The 19999-nt window shown below is 32.9% G+C and overlaps 3 protein-coding genes across 3 annotated transcripts in view; 2 read left to right on the top strand and 1 right to left on the bottom strand.

Moving 5' to 3' along the window:
- The window catches only part of LOC139482710 (uncharacterized), a 384200-nt gene that overhangs the window by 234967 nt on the left and 129234 nt on the right, over positions 1-19999 (top strand). The gene's annotated exons all lie outside the window — the stretch shown is intronic.
- LOC139483477 (RUN domain-containing protein 1-like) lies at positions 3312-17177 on the top strand. Its single transcript, XM_071267498.1, has 7 exons — positions 3312-3419; positions 9991-10137; positions 10625-10769; positions 12157-12252; positions 14012-14119; positions 14485-14597; positions 17069-17177. The coding sequence occupies exons 1-7, from the start codon at positions 3379-3381 to the stop codon at positions 17175-17177; spliced, it is 759 nt and encodes a 252-aa protein (XP_071123599.1). The 5' UTR covers positions 3312-3378.
- Positions 15618-16637, bottom strand: LOC139482546 (glutamic acid-rich protein-like). The gene is made up of 2 exons (XM_071266458.1): positions 16582-16637; positions 15618-16299 (listed from the first exon to the last, which is right to left on the bottom strand). Exons 1-2 carry the CDS (start codon positions 16635-16637, stop codon positions 15618-15620), a joined length of 738 nt encoding a protein of 245 aa, XP_071122559.1.

Below are 19999 nucleotides of genomic sequence, written 5' to 3'. Positions count from 1 at the left end.
TATATTCTTTTCTTACTTTAAATACCCCTTCTTTTATTATGGAAAATCATTCTCCTCCCTGATATTCACAATTAGCGATGTGCTATTTTAACATAGATTAACAAAATGATCGCTATTTGCAGATGGCAGATTTTTGGGCAACTGCAAACACTTCAATAGAAGGCTGTTCCATGAACAATAATTAATAATTGCATCTTAAAATTACAAAACAAATATTCCTTGACCTAAAACATATACATTTATCTATTTTTTTAGCACACAAATATCGATCCCCCAAGAAATATTTTACTTTTTGAATAATTTTTCATTTTTTTAGGATTTGTGATTAATTTCAATTTTCTGGAAATTTTGCGCATCGAATCTCTTATTTTTTGTTTGATTTGGAAATTATGTATCATGTTCCATAAAGTTCATATGATCTTTGGGAAAATTTTATGGTACAAGAATTAGAAAATGGCGTTTTATTTAGTAATCGCAAAAATTGGAATGTTTTTTCATGACCTTTGACCTTGATTTAACAAAAATTGCACTGTACGATTTTTTTACGACCGGGCAAAACAGAAAGTACAGATTAACAGCTTTCGAATGATATATAATACAGCCGTGTGTTAGGTGGGTGCATTAAAGTCGTTAACTAAGCGTCTTTTTGAAATAAGTCACTCGCCTATATGATCATATAGTATAAAGAGTCTATAAACTAACACGAAAAAAATCACGAGTTCATCGCAATATTCACTTCAATAAAAAATATCTTTTTTCATTATTCTATTTCCGTTCACACTGGGGTATTTTTTCAGATATAAATATAAAATTATATATTTTAAAATATAACCTTATAAATCATAAATGTTATAACAATATAGAGTACGACGATAGTTTCTGTGTGTATTGATTTGTAAAATATATATAATTTGGAAATGTTTGATTATGTTTTATCAGAGACATATATGTCTCTGGTTTTATTATGTACCCGATATAAGATAATTCATGTCTATCTCAGGTATTTTTAATTGATTATATCGATCGCACTGTAGTTTGCCACCTACGCAACAACTTGCATTGTGACGTCATAGCATTATTGATCGTAAATAAAACGATGCTAGCTCTGCTTCTGTGATTACTCGGATAAACAGACTTTTGGCACCTGTCGATTCCCATATGGACAATTTTATTGCATAGGAAAACATGACAAAAAGTAGGTAAAATCTCCTTACATCAGATTTAGCGAGAGGGTATGATTCGGTGACACTGTTACAAACACACACAACGACAGTGTAGCGTCAGCAACTTGATAAAAAAAGGGGGGACAATATTCGGTAAACATGATCCTGTCTGATTCCTGACCAAAGAGATTTATACAAAATGGTCATGGTAATCTGTTACAATTATACCTTCATGTTGAACAAAATGAGTTTCTTTCAAGTATTAAAGTAACATAATTATGTATATATCTGTTTGAAAACAGTCATAATTTATCATAGTCCCAATAATTATGAGTCTTGAAAGGCTATTATATTTTTTTTTCTTTGACGCGTCGATGTAAGTACGCGTCGATGTAAGGCGTCAAAGAAAAAAAATATAATAGCCTTTCAAGACGTCATAATTATTTGGACTCAATTTATCTGTACACTGTGTACATAATAGTGATATAAATACATGTTGTTTACATGATATGTCCTATTAAAAGTTACATCTTATCGCTATTTGTCCGCCATTACTTGATACCACACTGCAGGTTCCCGTAAAATTTTGACGTCATAAAGCAAAATATCTGACGCCACAATGGAAAAGTGATTGCTGTTGACGTCAAAAGTTCAAGCGGCCGGGTCAGCCGGGATTACCGATAAGGTGTATTGCTCCAGGTTAGGTGAAGGGTTGGCACCTCCAAACTAGTTTAAACCTGTGAATTCTGTATGTTCCTTTCCCATGCAAGTCAGTAGCCTGTAATTCAGTAGTTGTTTGTCGCTGTATATTATTTTTGATTTTCGTTCATTAATATTCTATCTACATCAACATCTAGGGCTTGTCCAATACATCGTATTACTATATGGCTGACCTGAGAATCTGTCCTGCTTGAACTATTGACCTTATGCAACAATCACTTTTCCATTGTGGCGTCAGATATTTTGTATTATGAAGTCAAAATTTACGGGAACCTGTGCGATGTCCAGTAATGTGGAACAAATAGCGATATTAAAGGTGTTTTGTCCAGTACCAGACTAACTCAAATAATTATGACGTCTTGCAAGGCTATTTCATTATTTTTTGGCGATGCCTTCCCAAAAATTGCCCTAGGCTAAAATGTACGTCAGACGTCCAATAATAATGACGCAGACAAAAAATAAAACAGCCTTGCAAGACGTCATAATTATTTGGATTAGTACCAGAGGTAAAAACCCAATAAAGCTTACAAGTCCAATGGGACAAGTAAAATAATCTGTAGAAAATAATTAAAGTCCCACTCTTAATTGATTAATGTGAAAAAAAAGTAGTTATAACAATGTTATTTAATTTGACCAATGTTCAAGTTGCCTCTTTGGTAAACAAACCACAGCTTCTTATTGTTATACTAAAAACATGCTAGATCGTCTCAACATAAAATGTGTTTTCCCCTATTTTATTTTTTATTGGGATCATCAATTTCAATATACATATGTACAGTATCTGTGACTTGCTAGCCTACTCAGTACTGCATTGTACTGCCTGTGCCAATCTAATTAAAATTAGTTTTCCACACCTGCTCCTTGTAGTTTATATGTCGCATGTGGGATGTCCCATGAACGACATATAAACAACAAGGAGCAGGTGAGGAGAACTAATTTTAATCAGATTGTGCCTGTGCTGACTTTGTTCAGAAATATTTTATGAAAGTCCAACATCATTAACATAGAGTTTTTGTTGATTATTTTATATTTGATAAAACAATACAAACAGAGCAAACAGAGCAAAACTTTTTGAAGGATATTTAACTTTGAATTATAAACATTGTAAAGCTGAAAGTTCTTCTTATTCAGTAATAGATAATGTACATTGTATTACAAGTGTATTAAAAAATATCATGGATAGGGGCAAAATTAAAAGAAAACATCAATTGTCATATTGTCAAAGTACAATGTACAGGAAACTTATCACTATTAAAAACCATTCATGCATTTAATATCTAAAACATGAAATTTATTTATAGTCCTATTTCATTTTCATATTTAAATGTCCAATACAGGTAGGCTTGCTTTCTGACATAAATGTGTTGTCGTTTATATAATTTTTTGTCAATAAAAGGGACGATGGTATCTTTATCATAACATGTATGACGTTGACAAGGTAAATTTGTAAAAAGCTGGTAAATATTGGATGGTTTAAGTAAATTGACTTTTTTTCATGACTGTGGCATTGGAAGGGGTCAGTAATGTGCTTTTCAGGTAAATTTTTATCTGCTATACATAGTTTTTAAATTAATCGCCAAATATGAAAGAAAGAAAAGTCGAAAAGAAAATTTAAGGATAGTAAATTATTATTTTAAGGAGTCTGTTGACATGGTTGACAATTTTGGTCATTTGACATGTTTGACATGCATACATTTAGTTTAAACATATTTATTTATAGTGGATTGGGAAACAAGTTTTGCAACTTATACATGTTATATTAATCATGTTAATCCCTTTCCTCTTTTACATGTACAAGGATACATATATACACCTATGTATACATCATAACATGTACTGCTGAACTGACTTCAAATGAAGCTAATACTAAAGTCATGACTAACAATGACCACTGCCCTTTCCTCGACTCCTGGATCTTAATACATGTAACACTTTTAAAATATCTTAAACAGGAAGCTTAATACCAAAATTTATGATCATGATGATAAAAGAGATAATTTTAATTTCCTATTGTTAATTATCCATTTTTAGATGGTGACATTCCCTTGTCACCATCTTATGGTGTTAATATATATCTCAACTTGTTATATTCGCTTGTGTATGCATATGTATTTGATTTTAACGAAAGAAATCTTTTTCATGTTTTCATTACTGAAAAATTGTTACACAAGGGTTTTTGATAACACAAATTAGTCAAAACATTTACTAAATTTTGTCATACATTGTAGCTACAAGGACATCATTCGTAAATATAAATCAATATGCATACATCTTATACATGTTATACTTTCAGGTATTTCACATCCACTCTTTTATGGTAATTTTCTATACAAAGCACAAAAATGTTGTCATTCACCTCAAAAGCTAACAAAACCATTAAACAGGCTTATTCAGAAGGGATATAGTTACAATACTGTTGTCATGTCAGTAAAGATGGCATATTTTGGAATTAATATTGATTCACCCATAGCCTCATAGGGTCTGCATCAGAACATGCAGAAATAAACAAATCAGTTGTTGGCATGATACAGGTTATCTTCTCGTAAATTTTTTATGATGGTATGATACTAAATCCCTAACAGGAGGAATTGTGCTTTCATATGAAGAAGACATACTCTTTCAATTTATTAGTTTAATTGAGGTCTGGAGCTGGCATGTCACTTTGTCAGTAACTGCTAGTACATGTAGCTAGTCTTTTGTTAATTTATGTATCATTTTCAATGTCATTTTGTTTAGTATATTTTGCTACCTATTTTTTCACTGGTCTCTGACTTCTTTTTAACTGAGTTTTACTGTGGGTATTGCTGTGTGTTTGTTTATTCTTTATTGGCTAGAGGTTAAGGGGGGGGGTGAGATCTCACAAAACATGTTTAATATTGCCACATTAATTGTTGCACCTGTCCCAAGTCTGTATGTTTTTTAATTTTAGTTCAGTTATATGTTTTGGAGTTTAGTGTGACGTCCATTTTCTCTGAACTAGTACATATTTGTGTCTAGGGGCCAGCTAAGGCCCCCTCAGGTCGATGGATTTTCTCGCTGTGTTGAAGACCCATTGGTGGCATTGGGCTGTGTTCTGTTCTTGGTAGAGGTTGTTGTCTCTTTGACACATGAATTCTTTATTTCTAATCTCAATTTTATTTTATACTTTTCTTAGAACATCTGTTATTAACATGATTAAAAAAAAGTTATTAGAATTGAGAATCATGAAAATGGGGAACATATCAAAGAGACAACATTGAACAACCCGACCAAACAGCAGAAAACAACCCATGGCCACCAATGGGTCTTCAATGCAGCAAGAAAATGCTGCACCCATGCAGAGGTGGGTTTCAGCTAGCCCCTAAACAATAAAGTATGTACATGATGTATATTTATGGTTTTACACTAGTAATTTTTGGGGACCTTTATACATTGTAGCATGCTGTTCGGTGTGAGCAAGGCTCGATGTCGAAGTTAAAAATTGTGACTTGGATGGAGAGTTGTCTCATTGGCACTCATACCACATCTTCTTTTATCTAGGTCAGGAATATGACGCCACACTAAACTCTGAAACATATATAAATGAACCAAAATTAAAAAACACGACCCAAGATTAACAAAGTCTAGAGGTTTCTGATATACTTTATATATATATGTGTATGTGTATGTCATGTATATATTGTAATTTGGTTTAGTAAATTATTTTTTTTTATTCAATAATTTCATTGAATTTGGAAAGTGATTTTAAACTTATAACATTCGTGTGTTATTGAACTTTTCAGTGTCTCTTAATATATAACTGACACAGAATTTGCTTCTAAAAAGATTTTCTTTATTCTTGTTGTTCTTAAATTGTTACTTTCGCTATATATAACTTATTTATGGATAAAAGAACTTGAAGAAACTTCAATGTTTATTTCTGTTTACATTCAAGTAAAGATAAATTAGCATTCAAAAACATGCATAAACACTATTTAAAAACATATTTATTTCTTATGTGATGTATACATGTATATATATGTAAATAATAGTTTACAGTTCATTGAAGTTTATTGATGCTAATATGATAATTTTAATAGAAAGAAGTTTATCCAGGATAAGCCATCAGTTCAAAAGAAAATACATTAATATTACCGTGAGAATTTTGTTTTGTTTTTTTAGAGTTAAGTCATATTGCCATAGCCTATTTAATTTATATTTATTTATCTTTTGTTGAATATTGAAATTTCATAAATCAGAATAAATTACCATAGCATTTTTATAATCTGGATATTAAGCTAACTGCATCCAATAACTAAATAAAATTGAGAAAGCGACAACAACTCAACCATAGAGCAGACAACTGCCGTTTGGAAGGCCACCAATGGGTCTTCAATGTAGCGAGAAACTCCCGCACCTGTATGTGTCCTTCAGCTGACCCCTTAAAAATATGTATACTAGTACAGTGATGATGGACGTCATACTAAACTCCGAATTATACACAAGAAACTAAAATTAAAAATCATACAAGACGAACAAAGGCCAGAGGCTCCTGACTTGGGACAGGTACAAAATTGCGGCAGGGTTAAACATGTTTATTAGATTCAACCCTCCTCCTATACCTCTAGCAAATGTAGAAAAGTAAACACATAACAATACACACATTAAAATTCAGTTCAAGAGAAGTCCGAGTCTGATGTCAGAAGATGTAACAAAAGAAAATAATGTGTATACATGTATATATATATGTCAATGGGCAATTTTTGCTCAGGCATTTAAATGGTTAAAACCAGAGGATTCTGAAAATCTGACAAAAGTTCCAAAACATTATATTCACGCTGAAGTTATAGTCTTCCCCCTTTTGGTATTTTTATAAAAGGAAGTACGTGGCATAATTTTACCTTTTCGATTCAAGTTTTTACTTCATACCCAACTAATCTTAAGAATCAGATTAAATTTCAATACATATATATATATGTATACAGTAAGTGCCTATAAATAGCAGCACATGACATACAAATCTATGGGAGTGTGGATTAATCAGTACAGAGATTAATTCAATTACACAAATAAAATTATAGATTGCCTAACAATGTAATTTTAACACACTGTTTAGTATGTAAATATAAGAATGTTTAAAATATTTACAAAATGATGAAAATAAACGCAATATTTCGCTAGACCAACTAGCTTTATCAAGCGTGCATCTATCCAGGTGAAATCGGATGTAGATGATAAGAAACTTTTGCAGCTCAACGTCTGTGTTGCACTGAACTGCCTTCAAAATAAGAAAATTTTGCAGCTCAATGTATATGACCTCTTGCATTTAGCTGCTTTGAAAATAAGAAAATTTTGCAGCTCAATGTACATGTTGCACTTGGATTTAGCTACCTTAAAAATACATAATTGGTAGTTGAAGTTAGCAACGTCCATTGGCCAATATTACGGGATAAAAAGGACGATGCTTTGTTTTAAATTATTCTTTATCTTTCCTGTATCTTTTTTCGTCTTTTTCGTTAAGACCATCAGGTTCTAAAGTGTGGAGTTGGTGGATCCAAAAGTTTTCTCTTCTCCTTCTCGCCGTGGTGTCCCATTCGGTGTTGACTTCTATAATTTGGAAAGTGACATTATCAAAAGGATGTTTCGTTGAACGAAGATGTCTTGTGAGAGGACAGTTTTTGTTGGTTTTGTACGATGAACGATGGTTATTGAGCCGAATATTAAATTTGTCCATTGTTTCTCCCACATACTGAATGCCACAAGTGTCACATGTTAATATATAAATTGAGTTCTCCGTTTTACAGTTGGAATTAGAGTAGATGGTATAATTTTGTTTAGTAACGGAGCTGATGAAAGAACTGCTTGTATTGGCAGCTTTACAACACAAACAATTCCTTCGACCACATTGTTTGTATATATACATCATGTACAATTTAATTCCTTTGCATTTTTTGATCATTTGATATTTGTGGTTGTTTATCATGTTTCAACCAAACTTTGACAAACTTGAAAAACTTGGATTATTTTGTTGGAACAAAACACCTACAACATTGTACAAGGCTATGACATTTGATAGACGTCACTTACTTTATATCTAGAAGTGCACCTGTTTTAAAAGTGTATGTATTGAGATTGACAATTTGACAATTTAAAACTTCATGAAATATATAAACAGCTTCATTGAAATTAATTTAAAAGTAAATTGACAAACGTGCTTTGAAATGCATTTTGTTGGACTAATACTTGGATTCATGCTAATATATATTTGATTATAACCATTTATCATGCATGTCATGTTTATAGTTTAAAAAAAAATGAAATTGAAAAAAAAAATGATTTTAAGTTGTAAGTGGTGAACTAGTACATGTACTAGTACTTTCTGTTTTTAAGACCTTTGGGGATCCTCTGGGTTTGTCATCTTAAAAAATTTGGAGGCCCAAATTAATGTGTAATAATTCATTTATAAACAGAAGTAGAATAGAACGTTGTCTGATCCTTGTCAGAAAAATGTGGAAACAGGATCTTTATTTTTAATTGAATTGTGTATCTTCATATACCATGTATACCCATAAAAGTCTGCCCCACACATTGAAGTTTGATTATTGAATTTGATGAATGTTTTAAAGAAAGAGTGATAACTGTGGTATAAAATGAAGGATTTTGATCAATAATGTCCGTGTGGGTGGAATAGTTTTGAAAAGACAGTTCTTTGACATTTCTATTGATCTAATTAATAATAGATAGATGTTACCACTTGCTAGTAAGGTGGGTGGAAAAATACTTCAAATTTTCTTGCTGACATTTGGTTCACCAGTATAAATGAATTTTTGGAGTCTATTTCTGGTTTCATGTATACATAAGGCCAAATAAAAATAAATGTGTGGTTCCAGTAACCCAACCAACCCTAGTTAAAACCCCCCGACCCTAGAACTTTTTTTTTCATTTCTGAAAAATAAATTTTCAAACGAAATTTTGAGGATTGTGAATTAAAATAATTAAATTCATAGATTTCTGTCATCTGAATTTCCATCACAAGTATCTGTTATGGCTAAAATGCAACAATTCATAACAGAATGCAACAAAATGAACTAAAAACATATCATGACTGTTTATTTTACAACCAAACACATGTAAAAATGGGGGACTTCTGGTTGGGGCGTGTATAATACCGGAAACAATTTCGGTAGACACATGATTTTTTTCAGGATTTTGACATTCAAAAAAAAAAAAAGCAATTGTCAACCTACCGACCCTATTTTTTAAAAGTATGTAACTGGAACCACACATATATTTTTATTTGGCCTAATATGTGAGTTTATATGCATGAAAAATACCTTAAGGGGTGTTAAACACTGATAATCAGACATACCAATGGTAACAAATTGTGGGTTGCCATTTTGGTAATGATTTTTATTCTTCATGCAAATTATACTAAGGCTGATGAAAAACATGATAAAGTGTATTAAAATTAGAAAAAATTGTAACTTAGCTAGATAATAAAAAAGAAGGGGGAGGGGAGCACTATTTAATTTTGAATGATTGTGAATAATGGATTTAAACTTTGGTAAAGGGGAAAAGTTGTCAGAGTCAACCATGAGAAATGTTTTAGAATATTGAAGTTGGAACATAATGAAAAACATGAAAAAATAAAATAAAGGGAGGTTAGAATTATTAATTTTGAAATATTGGAAAAGTTAGAACTTGTTAAACATGTATTAAACCTATATCAGGAGAGTAATAAAAAGGGAAGATAAAAGTGGGAAATTAGAAAATGTTATAGATTATTACAATTGTTGGCTATGACATGAAATGGCATAAGTTTGTTATAGATTATTACAATTGTTGGCTATGACATGAAATGGCATAAGTTTGTTATAGATTATTGCAATTGTTTGCTATGACATGGAATGGCATTTGCTATGACATGGAATGGCATAAGTTTAAAAAGCTAGCATTTATGATGTAGGGAATGTATATATAAACAATACAACTCGTCTAAACATCAACCCAACAATGTTAGATCTGTAAATTTGCGAAACAAATTTTTTGTTCTTCCCTCGCCGGGATTCAAACCCATGCTACTGCAGAAATCTTGTTAAAAATGTTGATTAAAACAATTCATGTTATGGTTACCATGGTTACATTTCAGGATGATGGAAGAAACACAAGTCAGTGTTAACGATGAAAGTTATGACTACGACAGCTTTGATGAAAACAGTGACGAAAGACCTACAGAACGTTGGGCTCCCTTAGGTGCTGCTGCCGTCAGTCCCGCTCCATCTCAGACAGAAACTAGGTATGTATTGTAAGAGTTGTTACCCCTTCAGAATTTCATTTATTTGAAGAGTAATGTCCCTTATTTTTTTGAAAAATTGTAAATCAAATGTAAATATACTGCCAACATGAAATTACTTAGGCAGCAACCATTTGATTTTCTGGGGGGGGGGGCTATGGTTTTTTTTGGAAAAAAAAGTTTGTTTCCAGTTTTTGGAGAAAACAATAATTTGTTTTTGATTCTGAGAAAAAAAAATTGTTTGTTTCACATTCAGCTGCCACTATATGTAATGCTAAAATTGAGAGAAAAAATTGTTTTCAACTTGTCGCGAAAAAAAATAGATTGTTTTTCGCCGCAGGCGAGAAAAAAAAATTGTCCAGAAAAAAAAACCATAGCCCCCCCAGAAAATCAAATGGTTGCTGCCTTAATTCAAAAACAAATTATTGTTTAGATGATTGCAATTATCTCAATAAAAAAATACTAGAAATATATATTATAAATTTTTCAGCCATCATGCACAGAACGATCAGTTACGACAGTTAGAAGAAGAGCAAGAACAGCTAAATTCATCACTACTAGCCCTGACCACACATTTTGCCCATGTCCAATTTAGATTAAAACAGATTGTTAGTGCTCCTCCTGATGATAAAGAGGTAAAATCAGAACAATTTAAAATTATTGAAGATAGATGGCTGCTTAATGTCCAGGGGCAAATTAATATGCATACTGTAAACTTACCAATTTTGGAGAACAATTTATTTTTGTGAACGATTTATTCTTAAAACTTTCGAGAGAATGAAAAAACACGAACATAAATTGTTGTGAAATTTTAAAACCTGTGTCTTTCCTTGTCTAACATGTCTAACTAGATCAAGTAAATTTAAGAATAGTAAAATTAAATCGCTGCAATTTGGGATAGAAAAGGCTCAAATGAAATAAAGTATCCACAAAAAAAAGTTTGTTAACAGTACTAGTTATCAGGACATGAACATCTTCACTTTAATTTGAATAATAACCCTGCATTTTACAAGACTGATACCCTGAGCCAGACATGTCACATTATTCTGACTTCAAGGCAACCAGTCTTTGCTAAGTGCTTAGCCAGTCAGGGGTACTACTTAAACAAGTTAATTTTATTTACTTGAACAAGTAAAAAAATATGTACACATATAAGTAAATTTGTAGGATACTTATACAAGTGAATTTTATTTACTTGTACATGTAAAGGTAACAAAAAATTGGCTTAGTTATGTCCCTTAGACATTCAGAATGTTTTACTTGTACATGTATAGGTAAAAAAGTCATCCTTTCTTCTTTTCTTGAATTCTTGAGATTTCTTTCGTCTAATAGAATTTTAACTTATGTCTTTACTAATGATTTAAGTGTAATTTCATGGACAATGAAAATCCCATTTGTCTGTTATCTTCATAACACTGCTTATTTACAAGCCCCAAAGGAGCAATTTTTGAAGGCCTTGCACAATATACAAAATCTTTGCTCAATAAGTTTCTTTGATGAATCAACGAGATGAAACATTGAACTTTAATGAAAAAATTTGTGCAAACCTGAGAAAAATCATTAAAGGCATGATTTTACATCTCAAAACTTGAGGATTTTTGTGGGATTGTAAGAAAAATTTACTTATAATACAAGTAAATTTTGTTTGACGATAAAATGTACACTTTCTTTTAAACAATAACAACATATCACGTTAATTTTTTTTCAATGATGATAACGATAATTATTTGAGACCTCTGACGAATCACGATAAGGATAATTTGACTATCACAGTAAAATTTTAATCAATTTAACGCTAACAGTAGCCGAAAATGACTGTTTGTCGCCTGACGTAAAAGGACATTACAACCCTCTTCAAGCTGACCGGCCATTGCTTCCCAGGAGAAAATGATGAAATGCACATGAGCTACATGTATCTTGTAACTTATAGGCAATACTGTGTATAGAACATAAATTTACAAGCTATAAAAAATCTCCTTAACAAATATTGACCATTCATTGAATGCTATTTTACTCCTGCAGACATTATTACAAGAATTGGAAGAGTTTGCCTTTAGAGGTATTCCTGATGCAAGATTATGTTTAGACAAAAAGTTAGAGGAGGTTCAAGAGGAAATGGTAAGTCCACATTAAAAATAATTTACTTTTGGATGTAACACGTCTTCTGATTGGCTGACATCGTTTTGTTTATCAGCTCATAGACAAAAAGTTAGAGGAGGTTCAGTAGGAAATGGTAAGTCCACATTTTAAAATGTTTTTTGAACACAATTTAAAACCAAAGTCGAAATATGAAAAATTGAAACCTGAGAAAAATGACAATTTTGAGATAGAACTTCTAAAAACAAACTCAACCTACAGGTATATAAATAATCCTGGGGATGGGAGGACTTATAGACACCAACCACTCATTATATAATTAATACTGGGGATTGGAGGACTTATTATAGACACCAACCACTCATTATATAATTAATACTGGGGATTGGAGGACTTATTATAGACACCAACCACTCATTATATGAAATAAAATTGAGAATGGAAATGGGGAATGTGTCAAAGAGACAAACCTTACCAAAGACAAATGAAAGATCAGAAAACAACGATAAAATACTGCACCGGAATTTAATCTTTGTTTTACTTTTTAAAAAAACCACCCACATCTTATTTATTATGGAGTGTCTCCCATCCTGCACCCCCCATACATTTATACAGTTAACTTTTGTTGTCTTGAACTCGGTTGACTCGAAATTGCTGATGAGTCGAAGTTTTCACATGGTCCCGAACTTTGTTTCATATAAATGTATGTATTTCGACTCCTGATGAGTCGAAATTTTGGTTTAGTCAAACTAATTTTTTTATCCCAAGGTTAACAAAAGCATTCACAATTCATTATTTATCTTGAACTGATACACACATATGTCACAAACATGACCTCCAGGATTTAAATGGATTGAAGAGTTAATTTGACAAAACATGTGTGATTAAATTTCTGGTCACTGACCACTGTATTGATTAATGACATGCTATTTCTACGAGTGTTTACCTAAGATTATCTTTTATAAAAAATTTATAAATAATTAGTGATAAATTGTAAATGTTCATAAAAAAGTATTTAAAATGTTTACAAAAACAATTAATCGTGATTTACACTGATGAGCTTGGATGTGTATAAATTAAACAGGAGATTTAGACTTCCTTTGGTGAATAACAAAAACTACTCAATCGGCTTCTTTAATCTTGTATTTTTTTCTTTTGAAAAGTAAGAGTGAGATAAAAGAAAATGAAGAGAAATCTAGATTTTCAAAAATCTCTTGTATCTGAGGATATACAATTTTGTCAACTTTAAATGACCTTTATAATAGTTTAGGGGCCAGCTGAAGGACAACTCTGGGTGCGGGAATTTCTCGCTGCATTGAAGACCTATTGGTGACCTTATGCTGTTGTCTCATGTGTCTGTTCTATGGTCGGGTTGTTGTCCCTTTGGCACATTCCCCATTTCCATTGTCAATTTTAATAATGCTAAGATGGATTGGATATTACTCTCTTGAATAAAAAAAGCCATAGGAAAAAATTGTAACTGAAACAATTCAATTGAATAAGTAAAAATAAATTTATTATAATAATGAAAGACCATGACATACAAGTACATTGATCTGATACAAGTATATCGATCCCCTTCTTCTCACATTCATCTGGACTTATTTTAGCTTTACCAAGCTAAGGAAGAGTTGTGTCCCTTGGTCTTTCAAACTTCCGGGTTTTTATTGAGTCTAACTATGTTTATCTCGAAATATTTCTCTGGTCTGACTGACTTCGAGATAACAAGAGTAGACTGTATTTGGAACAGCCCTTAACATTTTTCTACCTTTTATTACAGAGTGATCAGGAACATGAACAGAAACTAATAGAGCAAAGAGAGAAACAGAGGGAGTTAATAGAACAGCTGAAGAAACAACTGGAAGAATTAGAAACTTATGCTTATGAGGTTTGTAGAAAATTTTTACGACACCACTCCCCCAAAAAGTAGGTAACACAGTTCTCAAGCTTAACACGAGTCTTTCAGCAAAAACTAACAAAATACCAGTCAACAGTTCACAAAACATGACATAAAAAAAATAAAAAGGGAGAAACATGAACTCCACCAAAAACCAGGGGTGAATTCTGGTGTTCAGATCTTGCTCCAAATGTGGCATCCATTAATGTGACAAATGATGTTGTTAAAAATCTGGATGTTTTCTGGTAATGATTATGTTTAATAAAATTATTTTCATGTTAATATACATGTATATATATATATATATTTGTACATATAATGGTCTACAGTAAATTTCTTATACATATTTTCTATAGACTGGCGATGCTGATGTGGTGCCTACATCCAAAGTGATGGAGAAACAAAAAGTTGTCATCGATGAACTGAAACATAAACTGGATCTTAATCTGGAAGGCTTTGACAGTCTCAGGTAAATAGGAGGATGTTATAAACTGATGTACAATGTAAATCAGTATCGCCTGCCTTGGGTCTGTGTGGTCTAGGTGTCAGTTATCAAACTATATTAATCACTACATACACTTGCTTAAACTTGACCAACCTGTGTTTAACCAGTTTGTTTAGCTTGTGCTTGACTTACCTGTGCTTGACTAGCCTGTTGTTGACTAGCCTGTGCTTGTCTAGCCTATCTTTGACTATTCTGTGCTCAACTAGATAGTGTTGGATTAGCCTGTGCTTGTCTAGCCTATCTTTGACTATTCTGTGCTCAACTAGATTGTGTTTGATTAGCCTGTGCTTGTCTAGCTTGTACTTGACTATTCTGTGCTCAACTAGATTGTGTTTAACTAGCCTGTGCTTGTCTAGCCTATCTTTGACTATTCTGTGCTCAACTAGATTGTGTTGGATTAGCCTGTGCTTGTCTAGCCTATCTTTGACTATTCTGTGCTCAACTAGATTGTGTTGGATTAGCCTGTGCTTGTCTAGCCTATCTTTGACTATTCTGTGCTCAACTAGATTGTGTTGGATTAGCCTGTGCTTGTCTAGCCTATCTTTGACTATTCTGTGCTCAACTAGATTGTGTTGGATTAGCCTGTGCTCGTCTAGCCTATCTTTGACTATTCTGTGCTCAACTAGATTGTGTTTAACTAGCCTGTGCTTGTCTAGCCTATCTTTGACTATTCTGTGCTCAACTAGATTGTGTTGGATTAGCCTGTGCTTGTCTAGCCTATCTTTGACTATTCTGTGCTCAACTAGATTGTGTTGGATTAACCTGTGCTTGTCTAGCCTATCCTTGTATATTTTGTGCTCAACTAGATTGTGTTTGATTAGCCTGTGCTTGTCTAGCCTATCTTTGACTATTCTGTGCTCAACTAGATTGTGTTTGATTAGCCTGTGCTTGTCTAGCTTGTACTTGACTATTCTGTGCTCAACTAGATTGTGTTGGATTAGCCTGTGCTTGTCTAGCCTATCCTTGTATATATTCTGTGCTCAACTAAATGTGTTTGATTATTCTGTGCCTGTCTAGCTTGTGCTTGTCTAGCCTGCGCTTTACTAGTCTGTGCTTGTCTAGCCTGTGCTTGTCTAGCTTGTGCTTGACTATCTTGTGCTTGTCTAGCCTGTGCTTGTCTAGCTTGTGCTTATATAGCTTGTGCTTGTCTAGCCTGTGCTTGTCTAGCTTGTGCTTGTCTAGCTTGTGCTTGTCTAGCTTGTGCTTGTCTAGCCTGTGCTTGACTAGCTTGTGCTTGTCTAGCCTGTGCTTGTCTAGCCTGTGCTTGTCTAGCTTGTGCTTGTCTAGCTTGTGCTTGACTATCTTGTGCTTGTCTAGCCTGTGCTTGTCTAGCCTGTGCTTGTCTAGCTTGTGCTTGTCTAGCTTGTGCTTGTCTAGCCTGTGCTTGTCTAGCCTGTGCTTGTCTAGCCTGTGTTTGTCTAGCTTGTGCTTGTCTAGCTTGTGCTTGACTATCTTGTGCTTGTCTAGCCTGTGCTTGTCTAGCCTGTGCTTGTCTAGCTTGTGCTTGTCTAGCTTGTGCTTGTCTAGCCTGTGCTTGTCTAGCCTGTGCTTGTCTAGCCTGTGCTTGTCTAGCCTGTCATTGTCTAGCCTGTGCTTGTCTAGCTTGTGCTTGTCTAGCTTGTGCTTGTCTAGCTTGTGTTTCACAAGTTTGTGTTTGACTCTAATCCTATTTGACAAGGTTCATGATTCTATCAGTATCAGGGTTCTCCACTTTTCTCAACAAATAAAAAAAGTTGTATAGCCAAGTCTGATGAAAGGGGTGTTTAATACCAACAGAAAACGATGTATCATTTTCACAACAATAAAAAACATTTCGATATTTATTTTTTAAAGATTTCCCAGTCTTACCCTTCGTTATCTTGGTCATGTGTATTAATAAACTTTTGGCATCAGAAAAAGAATGACTAAAACAGACAACATATCCAAACAATAGAATACCACAACTAACCTGCTTATGTAAAATTCCACACAAAACCAACTTAAAAATTCCAAACAACAACACATCACAACAACAATGAACAAGTAAAAATGAAATTAAATAAAATTAATCACAAACTAAAAAACAGTCCATTACAAATTGAATAGAATTATTAACCTTCAATACTATTAAAAATTCTTTGTCAGTTGAAAACTCAAAATAAAAATGCAATAATTTTATTCTTTGGCATTTTGTAGAAAAGTTTAAAAAATGAAATTATACTGAGGAAAAATATAATACTGTAAATTCAGAAATTCATGAAATTATCAGAAAGTTTTATTTATATAGAGTATTGCAATAACAAGAATTTGTATTCAAATAAATATTCATGAAGAAAACTCAATAATGTCAAAATTGCAAAAATAAATTCTGTCAATGATGTCTGAATTTACAGTAATAATTATCAACAATTTATTAGTTATGACTATTTAATGTTATCAATGTCTGTATTTTACAGTACGGATCAGTTAAAACAGATTGTTGATCATGCTGTTGGAGAGGTAATTATCTTGTGCCTTCATTTTTTATATGCCGTACTAAGTGGTCAGGGAATATCGTTACCATAAATTACTCAAAACCTTTACTAATTTTTTCCATAGATATAAAGGATTGGTTTGAAGTTTGGTTGTACCTGTTGAAAACTTATTTCAAACGGGATATAGCACATCCTCATTTTTACTGAAATGTAGTTAACCGTGCCCGGAAATTTAGAAATGACCCTTATAAACTTATCGCTCCTTTAAAAAAAACTTATTCTAAAAGGTTACCAACTCAACACTGTAATAAGATCATTGAATATTTGTTTTATTGGTATAAATATTGATTTTGTTATCAGTAAATTAAAAGCAAACTAAATATTACTAGTATGTTACATACATATACACATTCATGGATCTACAATCTGTCGATACCTGTAACTTAGCATTGCACAAGGTCATGTTTTTTCTCTGAATGTTTAAGACAATGTTTACACTTAATCCATTGGATGTTGGATGTGTACGGATTGATAGTTTAGTCTTAGATGCATGATTTTTTTTTATTAGTTGTAAGTGGCTTTGAACTAGCTTTCATATAACTGCGAGTACTCTCAGATCTGTTCTTAGTGTCTTTTTTTGTCGGGATGTACAAGTACCCGGCCACGTCCACTTGTTTTTTTTTTTTTTTTTTTTTTGTCACTCTGATGAGTTTAGCCTTTTGCAACTGATTTTTATAGTTCTTTCTTATGTTGTACTGTTATACCACTGTCCCAGGTTAGGGGAGGGTTGGGATCCCGCTTACATGTTTAACCCCGCCACATTATTAATGTATGTGTCCGTCCCAAGTCAGGAGCCTGTAATTCAGTGGTTGTCGTTTGTTTTTGTGTTACATATTTGTTTTTCGTTCATTTTTTTATACAAATAAGGCCGTTAGTTTTTTGTAATTGTTAATTGTTGAAATCAGTTATATTAATTTTGAAAAAAAATGGTTCTTTTGCTTTTTATTAACAGTTGGTCCGAGACCACAATTGTCGTCCCTTGATTTTCGTTGTTCACAAATATAGTCCCTAGTGTTGACAGTGGGTTACTTGCCATTAATTTTTATACCCCTTCCAAATTTATTTCTCCATGTTTAATGCCTCAAATTGCAAGTAGGGGGTGAAATTACACTGTAAAAAAATTTGGGTCCAGAATTTTAAAGGAAAGTAGTGATTTGGTCCAGGTGAAAAAGGTTAAAAATTAGCACTTCGGAAGCTGTCAAAAGATTTCAAGACGCTCTAAACATAGAATTGTCCATATTTTGAGTTAGAGCCGATGAAGTTTTCTATAATTTTGATATAATTTGTCCCAAAAGTAGTACAACACACTGTAAAGATTTCTTTGAGAAAGCGCAGGTTGGATTTTTTTTATTTTCATTTATGTTCTAAAAGAAATGCACTACGAAATAATTGTGTTCTCGGACCAGTTTGACAAACAAATAGGTTATGATTACCTTAAATGTATTACATTTGTGTTTGATCACTGAATCTTCTATATAATTAAAACCAGTATTTTATATTACCCAGTATTGCCCAGTAAAACCCAGTAAAACCCGGGTTTTCCCAGTATTTCCCACTGGGCTGGGCAATACTCATAAAACCCAGGTTATTGCCAACCCTGTAAGGCTGATAAAGTGTATTAAAATTAGGAAAAAAATGTAAAAAAAGGGGGAGGGAGCACTATTTAATTTTGAATGATCGTGAATAATGGATTAAAACTTTAGTAAAGGGGAAAAGTTTTCAGAGAAGGGAGTTGTAGGGAATGTATATATATATCATTTTGTATATATATACATGTATAAACAATACAACTCGTCTAAACATCAACCCAACAATGTTAGATCTGTAAATTTGCTATTGCAAATTTTTTGTTCTTCCCTCGCTGAGATTCGAACCCATGCTACTGAGATATCGTGACACCAAATCACCTGCACTGTAGCTGTCCCGCTAGACCACACGACCACCTGGGCGTCATAAAAATGAAGCTTTCGATGGCCGGGTGTTTTCTTTTCCACGTCAGTTTTAATCTAGCGTCGTACTACAGAACATGATATATAAGGCATGGAGATGTTTTTTTACAGATCAGCTAAATTATCTATAGTAAAGGATCCTACAAATTAATGTAAGATACAGTCACAGAAAATAATTATATTAATAAGATTTGGTGTCACGATATCTCAGTAGCATGGGTTCGAATCCCAGCGAGGGAAGAACAAAAAATTTGCGAAAGCAAATATACAGATCTAACATTGTTGGGTTGATGTTTAGACGAGTTGTATATACATAATGTACACAGCCATATATCACCATCACTGCTGGTGATCTGATGGATAAATCTGTTGTAGAGTTGTCACTGGCTCAGTCGTACTTAATTATATAAACAATATATACATGTATACATGATATATATAAATATATATAACCCTAGATCCACTTCCACAAATCATGGGACAATGAAAACTGGAACAGAAAATAATTTGTATTGAGCTCACTGGGGCTTCACTGGGGCAAGGTGCCCCATGTGATGCATACCATCACTTGGCGTTCTTCTGTCATCCATGGTCGTAGTCATAAACAATTTCAAGAATCTTCTCCTCTGAAACTACTGGGTCAAATACCTTTAACTGAATGTCCCTTAGGAAGTTAGGGTATCTACTTTATAAATTGTTATGTAACTTTTAGTTACCATGGTGACATGGAGTTAAAGTGATTCATGAATAAGTCAAAATCTATCTATAAAATTTTACTGGTTTTGGTTATTATCTTTAATGTTATACTTGTGTAAATGGCAAAAAGGTTCAGCAAAGTAAGATCTGCAAATAGGTGGGATGCCTGATATCAGGCCCTCATGAGCCTCTTGTTTCATTTAATTTG

The sequence above is a fragment of the Mytilus edulis genome, chromosome 7, assembly GCF_963676685.1.
Source record: "Mytilus edulis chromosome 7, xbMytEdul2.2, whole genome shotgun sequence".
Classification (NCBI taxonomy): domain Eukaryota; kingdom Metazoa; phylum Mollusca; class Bivalvia; order Mytilida; family Mytilidae; genus Mytilus; species Mytilus edulis.
This window is presented reverse-complemented; position numbering and strand designations above follow the sequence as displayed.

What these genes read in the sequence shown, in the direction of transcription:
- LOC139483477 (XM_071267498.1), top strand. Translation starts at nt 3,379, where the DNA reads ATGACTGTGGCATTGGAAGGGGTCAGTAATGTGCTTTTCAG. An exon ending in GTCAGTAATGTGCTTTTCAG is followed by an intron (nt 3,420 to 9,990) that starts GTAAATTTTTAT and finishes GTTACATTTCAG; the next exon opens with GATGATGGAAGAAACACAAG. An exon ending in CTCCTCCTGATGATAAAGAG is followed by an intron (nt 10,770 to 12,156) that starts GTAAAATCAGAA and finishes TTACTCCTGCAG; the next exon opens with ACATTATTACAAGAATTGGA.
- LOC139482546 (XM_071266458.1), bottom strand. Translation starts at nt 16,637, where the DNA reads ATGTGTTGTTGTTTGGAATTTTTAAGTTGGTTTTGTGTGGAATTTTAC. An exon ending in GTGGAATTTTACATAAGCAG is followed by an intron (nt 16,300 to 16,581) that starts GTTAGTTGTGGT and finishes CTTGTCAAATAG; the next exon opens with GATTAGAGTCAAACACAAAC.